General features: G+C 38.9%; 1 protein-coding gene across 1 annotated transcript in view; it reads right to left on the bottom strand.

The window, feature by feature from the left end:
• The window catches only part of htr2cl1 (5-hydroxytryptamine (serotonin) receptor 2C, G protein-coupled-like 1), a gene marked incomplete at both ends in the record, with an annotated part of 52,116 nt that extends 36,735 nt beyond the window's left edge, over positions 1 to 15,381 (bottom strand). Inside the window, one exon of the mRNA XM_079257524.1 lies at positions 14,967 to 15,381. Within this exon, the coding sequence (XP_079113650.1) occupies positions 14,967 to 15,381 (415 nt within the window). The remainder of the gene's footprint in view (positions 1 to 14,966) is intronic.
• Between the last annotated feature and the right edge of the window lie 1,668 nt (positions 15,382 to 17,049).

Here is a 17,049-nt window from a genome sequence, read left to right as displayed (position 1 = left end):
CTTGCAATAAACATCACTTTGGAGTCATAAATTTGTTCTTAAAATGGATTTTATTTTACGCCATAAGAGTAGCTGGGACCTTTGTGGATCTGTGACTCTGATGATGATTAAGCGGATGTAGAAAATGGATGGATTTTATTTTACATTTAAACGGTATCCAGTTGGGCATGATGCAGGGATGGAAGAATTTGAATTTACAAGTAAGCTAAATATTTGTCAAAGCGGGTTGGAGTTAGGGTTAAACAAAGATTTCTGATCTTGTAACGCACATAAATTGACTCCTCGATAAGCCCCGCCCCTCATGATTGCTGTTGCTATGCCTTGCAAGCTTTCTACTCTGCCATTTCTACCTTGGAAAAGACATGGCTTTCTCAGAGATTTTGGTTGAAGATGTTCCAAATGACATCAATTTAAATTTCTGCAGTAATTGTTTGGAAATAGACAGAGAGGACTGCAATATGCTTTTGAGAAACAATTCTATAACATAATTTGTCAGCGGAGTAATGTTAACAAAGAAGACCTTAAAATCAATGCAAAGGCTCACTGTTTCCTTGTCACCAAAGCCACCTCATGCTGTGACTATTCTTGTTGAGAACAAACCTATAAAGGAACAACAATGTTCTTGCAATGCAGGGTAAGTCAATATTTTGTTTTATTTTAAGCTAACTTTAATGTATGAACGCCTGTATCTCTTATGTTTTAATTTGTTGCTGATTATTGGAATTACATTCTAATGTTGATCTGATATATTTGGTCATTCTCAACTGGTACACACCTACCTTACTCATTGTTAAAGAACTAGTAACTTTCAGTTATAATTTCTTAGTTTTATAGCTAATAACCATGTGCTAGCATTAGCATCTTACCCAGGAAAAAAACAAAGTTGTCTTTTTTGATTGAGATCCTCCAAACCGTTTGATCCATATTTGGCATCTGTCCAATCATTTTTTGGGTTATGAAGATGTGAAAAATACTGAAAAGCAAGTGCACTCTGTCATTTTTGCAGGAAGAGAAAGTTTGGCAGACCGTGCTCTCTTAGCTACCATTGCTAATGTATGATTAGTCAGTGGCGCTTCTAAGGCCGGACTTAACAAAGGGTCAATTGATAATGCAGTCAATGAGAACAGACACTGTTCATAGAATGTTAATAGGTTGTTGAAGAGTGGTAAAGCTTTATTTTGTTTTGAGATTTCGCTTTGAGAGGTATCCACACCTGTAAAGAAGTTTTTTTTGGGGTTACTGGACATTTCTGTGGTGTTTTGTTCTGTGAGAAAACCAAACTCTGGTGAGTAACAACTATTAGCGCTTAGCATAGTATGCTAGCTCCTGCCGACCATGGCTAATTACTCACTCATTCTGTGGCTGTATTATTTTTTGTATATCATTATGTTTCTAAGAGTATATTTAAAACTGGAAGTTATATAAGAGTGTCCAATCAAGTTTTTGGGAGACAGTAATTTGGTTGGTAATTTTCAAACATGATTGGAACATTATTAAGTTATTTTTTACACTATATAGTTGGAAAAGCTGAAATCTTTGAAGACATTTAATATTCATCATTTTATGTGTGTTGGCTGTTAAAAAATTATTTGATAGCTTTATATGATGCATTTTCATTGTGAACGGTTCATGTTAATTTATTTAGATTTAAAGAAAATGAACAACGTATAGTTTATTTGAGATAAATAGATCTTTAACAGAAAAAAACTGCTGCTCTGTACATTTTTTTTTTTTTTTTTTTGGTGTATGACTGAGTTTTGATGGTGAGCCAGAGCCTCAACCAGAGGAACATGAAGCATTATGCTAGCTTACATGCGTGAAGTGAGTGACACCTGCGACTGTTTCATTGTGCATCTACAGAAAGCCCTGCTATATCATCATACAGATAAGAAAACACAAATCACACTCCCTGGGTAGATGAACAGTTACATGAACAATCTCACATTCGTACATTACAGGGCTATTACACACAGATGAACTAAGGGCAGAGATTAACATGGACATTTGATGCTGTTTCTTTTGGACATTTTTGGACTGTGTGATATTATTAATTCAATTATTTTTTTTCATTTTATTGCATCTTTTATTAACAGTCACTTTTAAAAAAATGTTTTGAATTTGATTATTTTGTTGTGTATGACCGAATTTGTTATTGTGCATTCCAAGGCAAGCACCTTTTAAATAAGGATTCAGTCATGGCTGAACCATTGTACTGGTATCTTTTTTATGGAGTAGCTTTTCTATCATTAAAGTATTTTGTCAGTCTGTTTTCCAAAACGGTTGTCGGTCTCACCAATATACACCCTGAGAAAAACTATATCATGGCCATCACCTCAGCTCATGTACAGTAGACAGTGTTACACAGTCAATTTATTAAGTTATTTTCAACAACTTCAAGTTTTCTTGTGATACTGGGCTGGAATGATAAAACCCAAACCTAAGAAGGAGAGACCTTCTCTGCACATATCAGCTCTGAGGACAAAGACATCACGCACTAATATGTAGTTTTTGATTCCTACCAGCCAACAGAAATCCAACTGGACATCATCAGAACCCAACACCATCTGTCTGAGATGTTCCCCATTGAGACAAAAGGACAAAGACAAAATGAAAAGAAATACAGAAATAAAAGAAAGTACTTCCAACCCAGCTCGGGTTTGCTGCTCATCATTGCTAAGAAACAAAATCTAAAAGGAACAGCACAGCGAGTAAAAGCGAACAACAACAAATATATGTCTGTATGTGGCTCAAATGCCTGGCACGGTCACATAAAGTAGACCCCCACCCCCCTTAAAAAGCACAAGCACAAGCCAAGCAATGTTATATTTGTGGAGAATAGTGAAGAGGCCGTTACAAAGTGGAGATAGCCACTTCAAATAGTCATTGCAAAATGCAGAAAAAACAGTTTGTCCAGGTGAAGCCAGAGTAGTCCGTGTTGATCTTTGTTGGGACATTCTCTGTTGGTCAGTACAAGTACATACTGGACAGAAAATAACAGGAAGTGAAAAAATGAGTGGAGAGGCCATTTTTGAATGGAGTTAAGGGCTATTTTTTTAAAAGTCTCTTCCTTGGTAGTTGATAAATATTTACACCTTGAATAACATGTAGCAACAACCAAGTCTGTAAATAACTGACTTGGCAACTAGCACATTGCTGAGTCATTGCAGTGACATTGGCCTGGATCTACTAAGATTCCAATTTACAGTAATTTGTGTGCGCAGTCTAGAATTTTGTGTGTGGAGCTGAACCAGGGTTTGCAGGTGATCTACTAAGAATTATTGCTTGAATGGGCAGCAGGTGCAGATCTGTTTGAGACTCCCTATTTAAATGAGGGTTTTGCACGTTTTGTTGGTTTGCAGCATGGTAAGTTTTGAGGTAAAACATGACCTACAGCAAAGAAATCTGACTGGCCACACAAAGAACCGCTATAAGGGAGCAAAGTCATAAAAAGGGATGCTGTAAAAACAGTGGGAAGATGGTATAAAGACAGAAAGTGCACAAAAGGAATAGCCTACTGGGATATAATAAAATGTCTGCAAATAAAACAAATGGGGGAGTAGGGTGTAGGGGATATGCACTGTTTAGCTTAGAATGAGAAAGAAAACATGAATGAATATGACCCAGTTTATTGTTTCTTATATAGGCTTAATTTAGTTTTACTAAAAATTTCACAAATTGATCCATCTGCAAGCCAACTGTCTTAATCACACCAGGTTGCAAATTGGAGAGCAGAAAAATGTTTTTCAAAATAAAAGAATCATGCACTGATCTGAGATGTTTTCTTACAATGTTGTGGGGAGGGGGGGGTTGCTCTGATCACAATCCTTAGCCGGATGGTTGCTTGCACATCAGTTGGTAACGTCTAGCCTCTGCGGTGGTTTCTTTCTCCTGTTGATGTCTTACTTTATCTCTCCTTCTGTGCAGAAGTTCTCCCACCAATGTGCTGTTCCAGTGTCTCAGCTGCGTTAACCTGCCTGCTCGTCTGCCAACTGGTCCTGCCTGCCCTGCTTTGCTGCCATTTTCAATAAACTGTTTTGTTGCTAGAGGTTGCTTGTCTGGTCTCGGGTCCTCTTGCTTTCCCATGTGACAGATTCACTCCTTTTACTCAAGGAAATACAGCTACTGCAAAAAGCCTTGTTTGATCTCAGTAAATGACCGCAGAGGGGGTGAAAACCAAATAACTGCAGCCATCCAGGGACATGTGGCTGCAGTTATTTGCAGATGTGTTGCTCAAGTTTAGGACTTGAGCAACACATCTGAAAAATGAGACTGAGGAATCCCAGTTGTGACACGCAATCTCTGTCATTTGAAGGTATGTGTGACTCATCTCCAACTCCATCCTCAGTTCCAGCTCTAAAATGGCAAAGCTGCCTAAGCAAGAAAATTTCATGATTGTTTCCTCATTCATTCCAAATATATTCACACAAGGATGAAAGATGCCTTTTCTGGATCTCCTTTCAATGTCTCCTTTCTGTGAAAATGACCGCACGTGTACAATTATGCACACAAACTATTTCCACATCCTTTTAAAGCATGTCTTTTTGTTTCATGTTTCTTTGCAGGTGCTAAAAATAGCATGTGAACGCCCTATATTGCATATTCATTGCGGCAGATGCACTAACTTGATGGAGATGTGCTATTTTGCATCTGTGAAAGATGCAACCCTCAGTCCATGCCATTAGTAAATCTGTTTGTACTTTAAAAAAAAAAAAAAGTACAAACAGCTTAAAAAAAAATTTAAGCTTAAAAAAAATTAAGAAATACACTTGTGGATGCAGGTGTAAAAACCATAGACTGTATATACAGAGATAGATGGAGCCTCTGTGATGTTACCCGTAGGTTTCCGAAGAGCTGAACTGAAGCTCGATGGGCGGTCCCTACTGTCGCCATGTTGGCAGCATCATGCGCGTCATCTCGCCCAGAAAATACAAATATGGGCAAAGAAGCGGAGCTGAGAGGGCAGCCGTGAGCGTCATGGCAGATGATTGACATCGCGCGAACTCCGAGCTTTCTGTAGCTAAGAGCTAACCCGGAGATGATGAGAGCTAAGCAGCTAATGGAGGTTAGGGGGCTAAAGCTAAGTCACGTTGTTAACCGGCTGAAAACCGCGGTTGTTCTACGTTCTTCTGACTTGAAGCCGGAGATTGGTACTTGTCAATCAAAAGGACCCGCCCCTAAATATGCCGAACTTCGAGATTAAATTACTTCTAAACGGGCGAGTTTAAAAAAAAATTAATTCCCCCCACAGTTGTCATGAAGGTAAACCTGACTTATAAACCGAAAATGGATTTTTGAACCAGGTTGTAAACATGTTTATTTCTGCCGTGAAGTTGCCCTTTTTAACATGGGAGTCTATGGGGATTTGCTCTGTTTTGCAGCCCCTAGTGGATGAAGGGGGAACTGCAGTCTTATGCACTTCCGCATAGGCTTCACTTTTAACCGCCGGAGGTTGCCGCTTGGTAAAAACATGTATCATATTTTAGAAGATTAAGTTATCACTCAAGGTAAAAAGGAGAGATAATCATGACAAAACATCCACCAAAACAACGTTGAGAACTCGAAGAGACTACGTCAGCAAAATAAAATCTGTTTGGAAAAAGGTGGAACTGCAGATGCTGGTGCAGAAAGACTGAGGGAACTTAGACTGTTTGGAAGTGATACTGCTGGAAACTTTGTGCAAAGAAATGAGATGACCGACATAAAATAAAACCTTGAAAAATTGAATCTGACTGAAGTGCTCTTTCAACTGATGTGCAAACAAAAACACCTTGAGGAGAAATGTGGGGACCTGAAGAGTCGCTTAAGGAGAAAGAATTTGATGATAAGAAAAATGTTAAAATAAATATAAAACATAGATTTATAGATTTTCTATTTATTTTTCTATTTTTACCACAGTTTTGCTAAACATACAGTATCATCAGTGTGAATTCAAACAGAAATTTGCCAACAGCACTGAGTGTTAAGTCAGTTCTTAGGATTAATGACAACAGACATTCAGCATCTAAAGATAAACAGTTTGTTGTAAATGACATTGTTTTGTTTGGTCTTTTCACGAAGTTCTGATCTTGAAAAGTGGAAAAAATCCTTAAAATAGAAATCCAGACACTGCTATCTGTTATTAGACTGTAAATGATGCAGTCATTGCTGTTGGCTATGATCATAATTTGACAGAGGATCCCCTGAAGACTAAATGATGCATCTCAAAGGGTTATCCTTCTAATAAATAAATTTCAAGTTAATGGCAATCAAACCATACAAATTAAAAGGGTACATATCTTGCAGCGTTTTCAAGTATAATTAACCTTTTCTGCATCAGAATGAGAAAAGAGCACATTATAGAAGAAAAATCTAATATACAGGTTTAATTAAAGGTTTGTTTTTCATCTGGATTTCATACAGATTTAGTTTAAGGTCAAAATAGCAGCAAGGCACAGACTGGCCAAAAGGAACAGACGAATGCTTAATTTCATTTTACATCATATGGATGTTGGTCTTATTTCCAATGAATGAAAGCAGAAATGGATCTCTGTGATAATACACTTTAAAGGAAGGTTTGAATGCTTTGTTGGTGTGTGTTCTCCCATTTTGCTTAAAGTAACACCTGCAATTTGGCTGTGTGTTCCCATTTCTCCCATGATAGAGTTTAGATGAGCTCATCTCTGCTGCTGTTTTATCATTCACAGTTTCTTCCTTATTTCCACCATCTGGAGGCTTCCACTTTGTTATGATGTTATGATTTATTTAAAAGCCATAGTTTAAAAAAAAAAAAAAAAAAAAATAAATCAAAAATTGGGTTAATTCCTTCTTTAAATACCCAAATTTATAAATCAGAATTTTGGAGTGATTTTCATGTTTCATAATGTCACAAACAAAAATGGAGGCTTTTCCCATTCAGACGACTAGTCAAAGCAAAAACAGACTCACCAGCTGTGTGATAGATATGCTGTTTGTTCGAGTGGTTTTTTTTTTTTTTAGAAAGGAGCTGGTTTTATCTTTTTGACATGTTTCAGCTGTCACTCTGTCTTCCTCAGAAACGCCATCCGACGTCCCCTGGATATGTTCACAGATTCTAACTGATGTATGGCACCATGGCCATGTTCTTGTTGCCGTTTTTGTTTTTTTCTTACAATGTATGATGCACTGCAAGTCAAAAACAGTCAAAAATGAAGGAAACAGGACAAAACATCAAAAGCAATACACCAAAAACAGAAGCAAGAACATGGTCACCACACTGCACATCAGAGGAATTGGTGAATGCATTCAGAAGACCATTAAAAACACAAAATGAAAGCTGCAGTAAAACCAGCTACTGGTAAAGCCAAAAGAGGAGATTCACTGGGACCAAAAGTGCAGTGTTATGTATGAAATCCAATGCAAAACATGCATAGGACAGACAGGGAGAAGGTTCAACAACAACAAACAACAACAAACAAAACAAATATAGAAAAGGACGCAAAAAGGAAACAAAACTCATGAGATCTCAAAAAGTGAAAGCAGAACAGGTGAACCGTAAATAAGCCACATCATTGATTGGGACGAGGCAAGAGTCATTGGATCGGAGAGCAGCAAGTTCAAGGCTATAGAAATGAAGAGGCGAGCCGAGGACACCAACTTAATGTTGTCCAACTAGGCCTGTTGCAATAAGCAATAAGTTAATGAATCACACAATAAAAAAAAAAAAGCATGTTTGTCAGATGGAATAATTTTCATTTGTCTTTCTCTTCTGCTGCATTTGGTTTTGAGACAATTTTATCTGAATTCGGCAATACAACAAGCTTTTATTTGTGCTTAAGACCTTAACAAACAGGCTAGCTCCATCTTCCCGACAGTCCACGATTACTGGAGTGTTTAACCGACAGATTAAATACAAACAGGACTGTGCAACATGGTGTGCACTCAGACAGTGTGGTTGGTAAGTGATGCCACCCTTTAATATTGTTAAAAAGGTGACATTTTGAAAGATGTTGCAAACTTTTCACAGCCAGTATGAATCGCCTGGATGAACGTACATGTTACAAACGGCAATACCACAACTTTACAATAACATGAAAAATGACATTTTACCATTCCATTGACCTCTGGTCAAGTCCAAACACGTTCACTTACATGAACTGGACCATAGACTATGTAACTGTGTTACATGGTGTTTAGAGACCATATGTTCCAGTAACCACATTGCCAAAACTCCAAGAGAAATCCTGATCTGTTTTAGCAGACGGGAGACTAGATGAGTCTAGTCTGCACATCGAGCTAAATGTTCTTTAGAAATGAAAGTATGTTGATCTTTGAAAGGGTGTTCTTGCATTATTATGGCTTTATTGTTACTTTAGTTTAAATCCCAAAATGACAACAATAATCGCGGAGCGCAATATTATCATTTATCGCAATAATTTCTGAGACAATTAATCACATGGCAAAATTTGACAGGCCTATGTCCAACACATGCAACATCCTGCAAAGACCACCAGGTGGCAGGAGCCATGGCTCACTGGGCAAATCGGTCCGATTGCCTCCTCCACCAGGGTTCCACCACCAGCTGATAGGGACACGTCAAGATGATGGACCTCTGATGATGTTTCTAAAGAAAGCTGAAGTGACAGTCAACATGGTAAGTAGCCCTTTTTCAGTCATGCGAAACACTGAGAGCGCTTTACACTACGTGTCACAGACAGGGCCGCATTTACCTACTGTTGGGCCCTTGTGCTGAGAAGTTCGGTAGGCCCCGTCCTCCAAATGTACCAAGTCTCATTACAGAAAATAATACCCAAGTTTACACTGAGGTTTTCTTTATTTAGTTAGTTGTATTGACATATTAAAAACATGACCATAATGAACGGTATTGAATACAATAATGAACGATTAAATAACAGCAGCAACAGATCAAACAACCCTGTGAAGCTTCCTAAACAGAAACAGCTTATCGACATGACTTTTCAGACACTGCAGCTGCAACATGTAAAAACCTGCAGATGCTTTCACTAAACACTGCACTGTTCTTTTAGGGAGCGCTTTCTTCTGGTCTCTTCTGCACAGAAAGCTTCATTATGTCCTTAAAATCCACATTATGAAGAATGTCAGTGATCATAAGTGTTGGGATTACTGACTATGTTACACAGTTTGAGGCTGAAATATGACAGTTTCTGTGTGCTCCGACGCAGACATATCATTTTTATTTTTGACTAGTCATCAGTCCCATTTCTGCCCAGTAAGTTCGTACTGGACCAGTCTAAGTCATACAGGTGAGACCGACTGTGCTGATTTTTCTACTTGATAAAAACGCAGTGGGCTCATGCATACAGTGGAACTCTTATGCCCGGATTACTAAAGGTTTGCACAAACTAAAATGTGTGCAAAATGATTACGCACACAAGAAATGTACAAGCTGATTTATTAACAGCACGCATTGAGGATTGTGTCTTAATTTTTGCACAAAAACAGCGCGACTGTTGGTACGTCCAATGTTTAATGTTTAATATGGGGCCTTTCACAGCCGGTTCTGTGTGTGTTGGGAGGAGAAAATGTAAATATATTAACTTAACACCTGTGATTTCGTCAACCTGAGAGCAATGTTGCTGATAGAAACTGCGTTTATAATTAACACGTTTCAAAAGAACGTGCTGTCAGTCTGTGTGTTCTTGCTCGAATTGTTGCGGCTAATGTCACAAGAAGGAGACACTGAAACAAAGCAGAGACGCAGAGAACGTGTTCTTCACCTCATGTGAAGATTTGTGGGATAAACGAGGAAACAATCATCAAAAACATATGGCTTATCCAGCATTTTGAAGCTTTTAGAGAAACTCATGATGGATGTGGAGAGGAGTCACACACACCTGCAGATGACAGATGTTACATGTCGCAACTTGGATCCCCCAGATGTGCAGTTCAAGTCCTAAATGTCACGTGTTGCCGGATGGTTACGGTTATCAGGTTTCCACGCACGCGACAGTCATTAACAGAAACCAACAAGGCATTTTCCCCAGTACCTTGATTTCTTAGGCTAATTTTAATTCTTTCATTCACTTTCTAATGTCTTTATTCCGTCTTTTTATTTCGTTATTTCGTCCCCTTTAACCGACAGCATTAACTTTTTCATAAATGTGCTCCCATACAGCCTCTATTTGTTATTTCTTTGCTAGGTCATGTTTTCTCTCCAAACGTGACATGCTGCAAACCACGTCGAGTCTGCAACAAGTTTTCACCTGCCGTCCAGTTACACAATCACTAAATCACCCGCAAACTGTGGTTCGGCCACACAGAAAATTCTAGATCGCACACGCAGATTGGGAACATACCAGATCTGGCTCTAGCTGTGGCCATGTGACTACATGCACCATTTCGCGTCCATGTCAAAGAGTTGGGATTCGCGTTTTGAGTTTGCACATTGGGGGCGGGATTTGACATGGTGGCAGACGGGTACGGCATACATGGGAGTGTGTGAGCAGTGACGTTTCACAACATTTGGTGTGAACATACCATTATGTACGTAAAGGGAGCATAAATGAGGATTCAGTTTTGCACATGTCCGGTATTGTACATGTCTGGCAGATTTCATCCGTTTCAAAGTAATAAAACTTTTTTCTCACTGCCACAAAATAACAACCATAACGACAGTATCCCTTCAAACAGGACTGTGGTGACCGCATGTGACCTTTAAGTTGTGTGTCTGTGTAAAGCAGACATCTTTGTTTTCCCCTTTTTTAAGGAGTCTCTTTTCTTGATAAAGAGATTAATCAAAGAAAAATAATGTGATCAAAATCATTTCAATGGTTGGTTACAAAGAGCGAATAATCTGTCATATATATTATGAGTCATTCTTCATGCCTGCCTACCTGTGTATGTGTGTGTGTGTGTGTGTGTGTTTTCTTTTAAGTTTGGTCTCTATCCATTGTATTTACTAGCGACTTACTTACAGCTGTATTTTTGGAGTATATTCGTGTATAAAAACACAAAAATAACACATTTCTAATTACCATTTTACATCATTGCCAATGTTAGTCACAAAAATCTCTCTGTCACTCCAAAGGTGTGAGAACATTCAGTAATGTGCACGTGGGTGTTTGCACATGTGTGTATTTGGTCTATCTATTAGCTGGCCTTGCCGATCGATGCAGTTGGCTACCAGTCCGATGGATAACACTGGGAGTATAGATCCAAGCTCAAGTTCATTCAAGTGTGTGCGAGCGCCTATGTGAAAGGTTTGCAGGGACTTTGTGTTATTTTGTGATCTGTGTATGTGATCTGTCTTGGGATGTTTGTGAAACAGAAAGATATACCCGTCCGACTTCTATTTTTTTTGCTTGAGTGTGTGTTGGCTTGAGTGAAATGCTGATTACCACGGCGAGCAATCAGCGGTGGCAACAGCTTGAACTGACAGACAGATACACAAAGAGTGAGCGAGTGTGTCTATTCACCATATGCGGCCCATTAAGCAGCGATCAACCTTCCCCGTTCTGCTTAGTATTCCTGAGGGATGCCCAGAGGCTACAAAAGCGAGGACTGGAAATTGCAAGTTTGGCCAAGTTTTGTTGAGGATAAATAAGAACTGCAGGGCGATGAGAAAGAAGGCAGAGGTGAAAATACCAGTAGATCAAGAGGAACATCTGCATACATGCATGTTTGATACCATCTGAAGTGACGTTCCAGGACATTTCCTAAACTGCAGAACATAAAAGGTAGATTATAAAATCCGCCACATCGTGGTATGCTCCAACCTTTAATGTTTACTAAAAACTACTAAGTAAAGCAATTTTAATTACCTCTGATGCCAGATTGACGTAATAGTAAGCTGCTGGATCTGCTTGTAGTTAAACAAGTAGAAAAGCTAAGTTACATACCTCTACTGCAAAACAGTTGAGCCAGTTTTTGTGTTGCACTGTGGCTATGTGCCATAACGTCCTTTACACGTGATGTATTGACATTAAAAGACAATGTGTGCATTGATCTGGATTTGTTTTGACCCTAAAACTAGAAACATCTTGCACAGTTCATCACTTCTCCATGAATCCTCTGTAATACAGAAGGAACTTCTATTGTGAGGAAGGCTCTGCTCAAGGTTTTTTTGGATAGGGAAGTAAAGGTGTTTCTTCCAAATCATAGAGCACATAGCTGCTTACAGTCCCTCCTTAAACAGCTCAGTTGTGGCAGATATTTCTTTATGGTACCCTTCCCAAATCACTTATTAGGTGATCCGTCAAAAAAGAGGTTTATACTACGCAGCAGTTCTTTATAAACATGCAAAGTGCTGGTTTGAATTTCAAGTAGGAGCTTTTTTTTGTTTGTGAAATCTGCATGTTCTCTTTGTGCATGTCTCTGGGTACTGGGGTTTCCTCCCACAGCATGCATGCTAGGTCAATTATTTATTCTGAAGTGTCCCTAGGAGAAATTAGGAGTGTGCACGGTTAGTTGTCTTTGTGACTCTTTGCTTTGAGAATGGTTTTGAATTGGTTTTTAAGCATTACCTCCCCAGAACACCTTAAATAACTGATGAAATGCCTGCATTTCTCTAAAAAATAACAAATATTTCAGCACTGAGTACTTATAAATTAGGTTCTAACTATTTGCACCAAAAATATCAACTAAAAACTTGAAATGCCCCAAAAGTTGAGGTCTTGGTAGTGAGAAATGTCAGCAATGGTAACGATTACCATCAATGGAAAGTGCAGAGGTTGATGAGAAAAGTTGGCCAATGTTTAAATTCTAGGTTCACTTCTGTGGTGGTGATATTTACTCGTTCCTTTAAGGTTTTAAGGCAGAGACTTGGCTAAAAGTTAGTGGTGGACGGCCTGCTTTCAATACTTTTTATTCAAGATGGCAAAAGACGCTAGTGTAATGCTTTCATCCAGAAACATAGGTCACATACTGTAAACAAGAGGAATAGCAGATAGTCAGTATCCTCTGGAACTGTAGTCACTTACAACATGAAAGTGAGGGGAAACTGTAAAAATTACATAGAAAATATTGTGCAATAATCACAGCACGCATGCTGCAGTGTACCGGCGGCAGATGGTGAGTGACTGAGTGTGTGAAATCAGTGGTAGAAAACTGCTGCGAAGATTTTTTAAATATTGGATGAAAGTTAGAAGCATGCATCTATCTTGATTAAAATAGAACACATGAGTGAGTCTTAGTGCATCGGTGCATGCAGTGCTTGTGTAAATGTGTTGATTTAATCACGGAAAACTTGTACATATGCATGACAGAAGCTGGCTGGAATATATGCAAAAAATTTAGACAGAGAGAGCATTAAATGGTTTAAATATTTGATATTCACTGTAATAATCTCCATCTGAAAATCCATTCATTTTCCTAACCGCTTGCTCCAATTTAGGGTAGGGAAACTGGAGCCTATCCCAGCAATCATTGGGTGGGAGGCCAGGCACACTCTGGCAGGGCCACCACAGAGAGACAATAAACCAAAGAAACACTCAAACAACCAACCTTCTCAATGTTTTCTTACTGTAGGGGTCAGTTTCCTCTCTAAAAATGCATGTTTTCCATCTTAAAGCCAGTGTTATTGATTGGTAACTTCAGGGCATCTCGACAGCTGTCCATTGATTTGGCATCTATTGATTTCATTTCAGATATTCTTGGTTCTCAGAGTATTAACCCTACAAATCCTTGTGATCTCTTAACTTTTTCCTCAAGTGACAGTAGTTAATGTATCCAGTAACATCTCATAACATACTTTATGATTGGCACACAGATTACTACCGTTCAGAGATATATAAACCGTCTGCTAGTCTGGGAATCTAAAAGTATTTGAAACTATAAGCGAGGGCTATCTGAGGTCCAAAAATCCATTATTCCTCAAAGATATCTATAATTAATTGCCTGAGAAATAAAGATGTGATTCATACTTCATATGTGTCAGTCAGCTGTGGAAGTGTTTCCTTTTCACTTGGATCACTTGAAGTAAAAGTAATTAAAAAACATTGATCATCTTTTGACAATGGATCGCTCTTCTGGGAAGCCTTGGAATCTGACAAACATTTCATTGACAATGATCTACCAACCAAATCATTGCTGCAGATCAGGTGTGACTCCCCCATGACAACAACACTCCTACGAAGCTAGGAACCTCCACAACAGGACAATGTGCCCTGCACCAATGGAAAGCTACCCAAGGACAACACAAGGAATACAGTCAACTAAAAGCCACTTTATGGGCCTTTAAACTCTCCTAATGCTAATACCACAGAGAATCTGAAGGATTGATTAAAACAAACCTTGTACAATGACTCCACCTCACAAGACACAGCACCATGGAGTGGCCCTTACATTGCATGGTGTAACCATGAGGTTGTATTTTCATGCTGTTATGTGGTAAAGCAGCTTTACGGCACAATTAACTGCATGACCAGTCAGTATTTTTCTCATAGTTCACCTATTTTAGTTTTTTTAATCCTTCAAAGACCCTACCCATTAAAAATATAAATAAAAAAGTAACTTTTTTAATATGAGGGCGTTATTATTCCTTTTAACAAAATGTAAAAGAAGTTTTCTGGGGATATTTACTGTTTGTTACCAGTTGATATTTCAAAATTCTTTAGTTTGATCTTCTGCTTTCTGGTATCCATTGAGGGGTAGAAAACAAAAATCTGATTGTGTTCAAAAGGGTTTTGAGCAAAGTTTTTACAATAAAGTGATGCCAAATCTCTTATAAACTGTCTGTATCATATATGTCACCCTGGGTTCTTGTGGGTTAAAGTGCATATTTTCAAAGTAAAAATGGCAAAATGAACCAATAAATATTTATCAACCATACCATACATTGATAATTATGTGTTTTTATGGACATAGAAATAGAAAGGTTTTTACACTGTTCCTTGCACTCTGATAGGTTGACTTGTACAGATAAATTTTTTTTTTTAAAAAGCGTCCCCTTTTGATTTATGTTTTTGTTCTTTAATCAAAACACTTTTCACAAACTTTCCATTACAAAGGTGTATTTAGTGCATGTGTCTTACCGTAGAGGATGTTGATAAGGGAAATAGGCATGACCAGGATGCCCACGAGCATGTCTGCCACAGCCAGGGACCTTAGGAAGAAGTTAGTGGCATTTTGCAGCTTCTTCTCCAGAGAGACTGCCAGGATCACCAAAATGTTTCCACCAACCGTCAATGCGATGATGACGAGAATGAGCAGCGCTGGCCAGTTTTTCTCTTTGATCACAGTCCTGGTGACAGACTCTTGTGTGGTATAATTGTCCAGACCCAAACTCATGGCTGCTGCACCCACCCCTCCAATGCTGCCTATCCCCCATGGCAGGGTTTGGTTCAGGTCAAGGGGGTTATTGCTTGGCCAGGCCATTTGACCACCAACTTCTAGCGAGGAGATAGTTGTGCTGAATCCTCCCAGAAGAGCCCTCTCTGGGCCACCCATTTCAAATGGTGATGGTTGCTCTTTTGGAGATTAAAAGAGAACAAAGTCTTTCAGCTCTATTTGGGGAAGTAGATGCACCCAGCATAGAGGGAAACTTCAGTGAGTAGAATTCTCTGTATTACCAGGACACCAGTGGGTTCAGGGAGAAAGGAGGAAAAGGAAAGGGAAGACTTGGGACATTGGGAGAAGTGGTAAAATTGCTTCAGAGGAACCAGCTACGAGTGTTCTTGATTCTATACAATATTGGGGTCAGTCTTGCTAGCTGCATGCAGCCTTAAAACGCTGTTTGAGATTTAAAGATTCCATTTTCAGCTAAAGAGTCATTGGCCAACAGTTTCCTAGGTAAGCACACAAGTCCCGAGTCGCCTCTTGGTATTCAACCACATCTCCCAGCTGATTGAAGGGAGAGTTTTAAAACTTGTAATTCAGAGCTGGAAATTGGGTTTCTCGTATCCATGGCTGGTTGCTTTCTCTGTTTATTAGCTTGGCCGATGGTGTTTCATCAATACCTGGTTTTGACTGTGCACCTTGCTGTTGTGTTTGGATGTATCCAAGGTGTTTCTTCAAGAAGGTTTTCGTCCATCAGATCAGACCTAACGATCAGTCCATGCTGTGAAAATAAAACCAAAGAAAAGAAGAGGTCAGATTATTTCATTTGCAAAGCTAAAAACTCCTTTTTGACTTGTTCTTGCTTTCAATTTTGCCATGAGATTGTGAGCTTTGTTTAGTTTTTACAACCTTTCTTTCATCCATCATTTCCACTCCTTTCTTTCATCCCTCACCACCTATTTTCTCATGCACCATAAATGCATTCATCAATCCAGCGGCTCATTTCTTTTCCCCTTAGTTCATGCAACAGTTCTTCCTCTATCAGACAAATTTATGATATTCTCAGCACTCCTAATCAAAGCTTCGAGAGTGCAACTTACAGCGTTAAACACTACAGTCATTCAACATAAAGCAAAGTGAAACACAAGCTTTCTTATTTACACCCTCACATTACAGTGTGTCTATGTGCAGAAGCTGTCCTCTCTATTTACCCTTACCACTCAGTAGGCCTGATGATTTAACACCTCATAAATGTTTTCAAGGATAGGTGGAGGAGTAAGAGTCTATGAGTGAGTGCAAATGAAAGTGTGTGCACACATATGTCTTTGCCTCTAACAGTAGGACTGTGTGTAAAAGTGTTGGAACCAATAAAACATGTTTTACAGTGTGTGGGCATGAGAAGTGAATGGGTGTATGTACTTCCTGTGCTCCCATGTGCTTTTTTTTATGTGCCTCTATGTGTGTTTTTTTTTTAGATAAAAAGCCAGTACATCTCCAGACGGACCTGGGCCTCCAGCAAAAACAGTTCAGCAGGCAGCGAGTCTTTGATACTGCAAGATCAAGGAGAAAGCAGCTGTAATCTGACACTGTGTCTATATAGTATTTTACTCACTAGAGTAACAACAAAACCCTGCATTGTATTTTTTTTTTTTACCAGTTGTGTGTGTTAACATTTGTTTGGTCTAAAGGGCACAGGTGCATCCATTTGTTTCTGTTTTTCCTATGTTTGTCTAACTCACTGTTTATGACTGTGATGGTCTCCAAACATAATTAAGTCAGATAATTAGCGTGTGAATTAATGAGCAAATAAACTGTGTGCTCCTGCATTTGTTCTTTATT

This window comes from Telmatherina bonti (genome assembly GCF_933228915.1).
Source record: "Telmatherina bonti genome assembly, chromosome: 18".
In the NCBI taxonomy this organism is placed as follows: domain Eukaryota; kingdom Metazoa; phylum Chordata; class Actinopteri; order Atheriniformes; family Telmatherinidae; genus Telmatherina; species Telmatherina bonti.
This window is presented reverse-complemented; position numbering and strand designations above follow the sequence as displayed.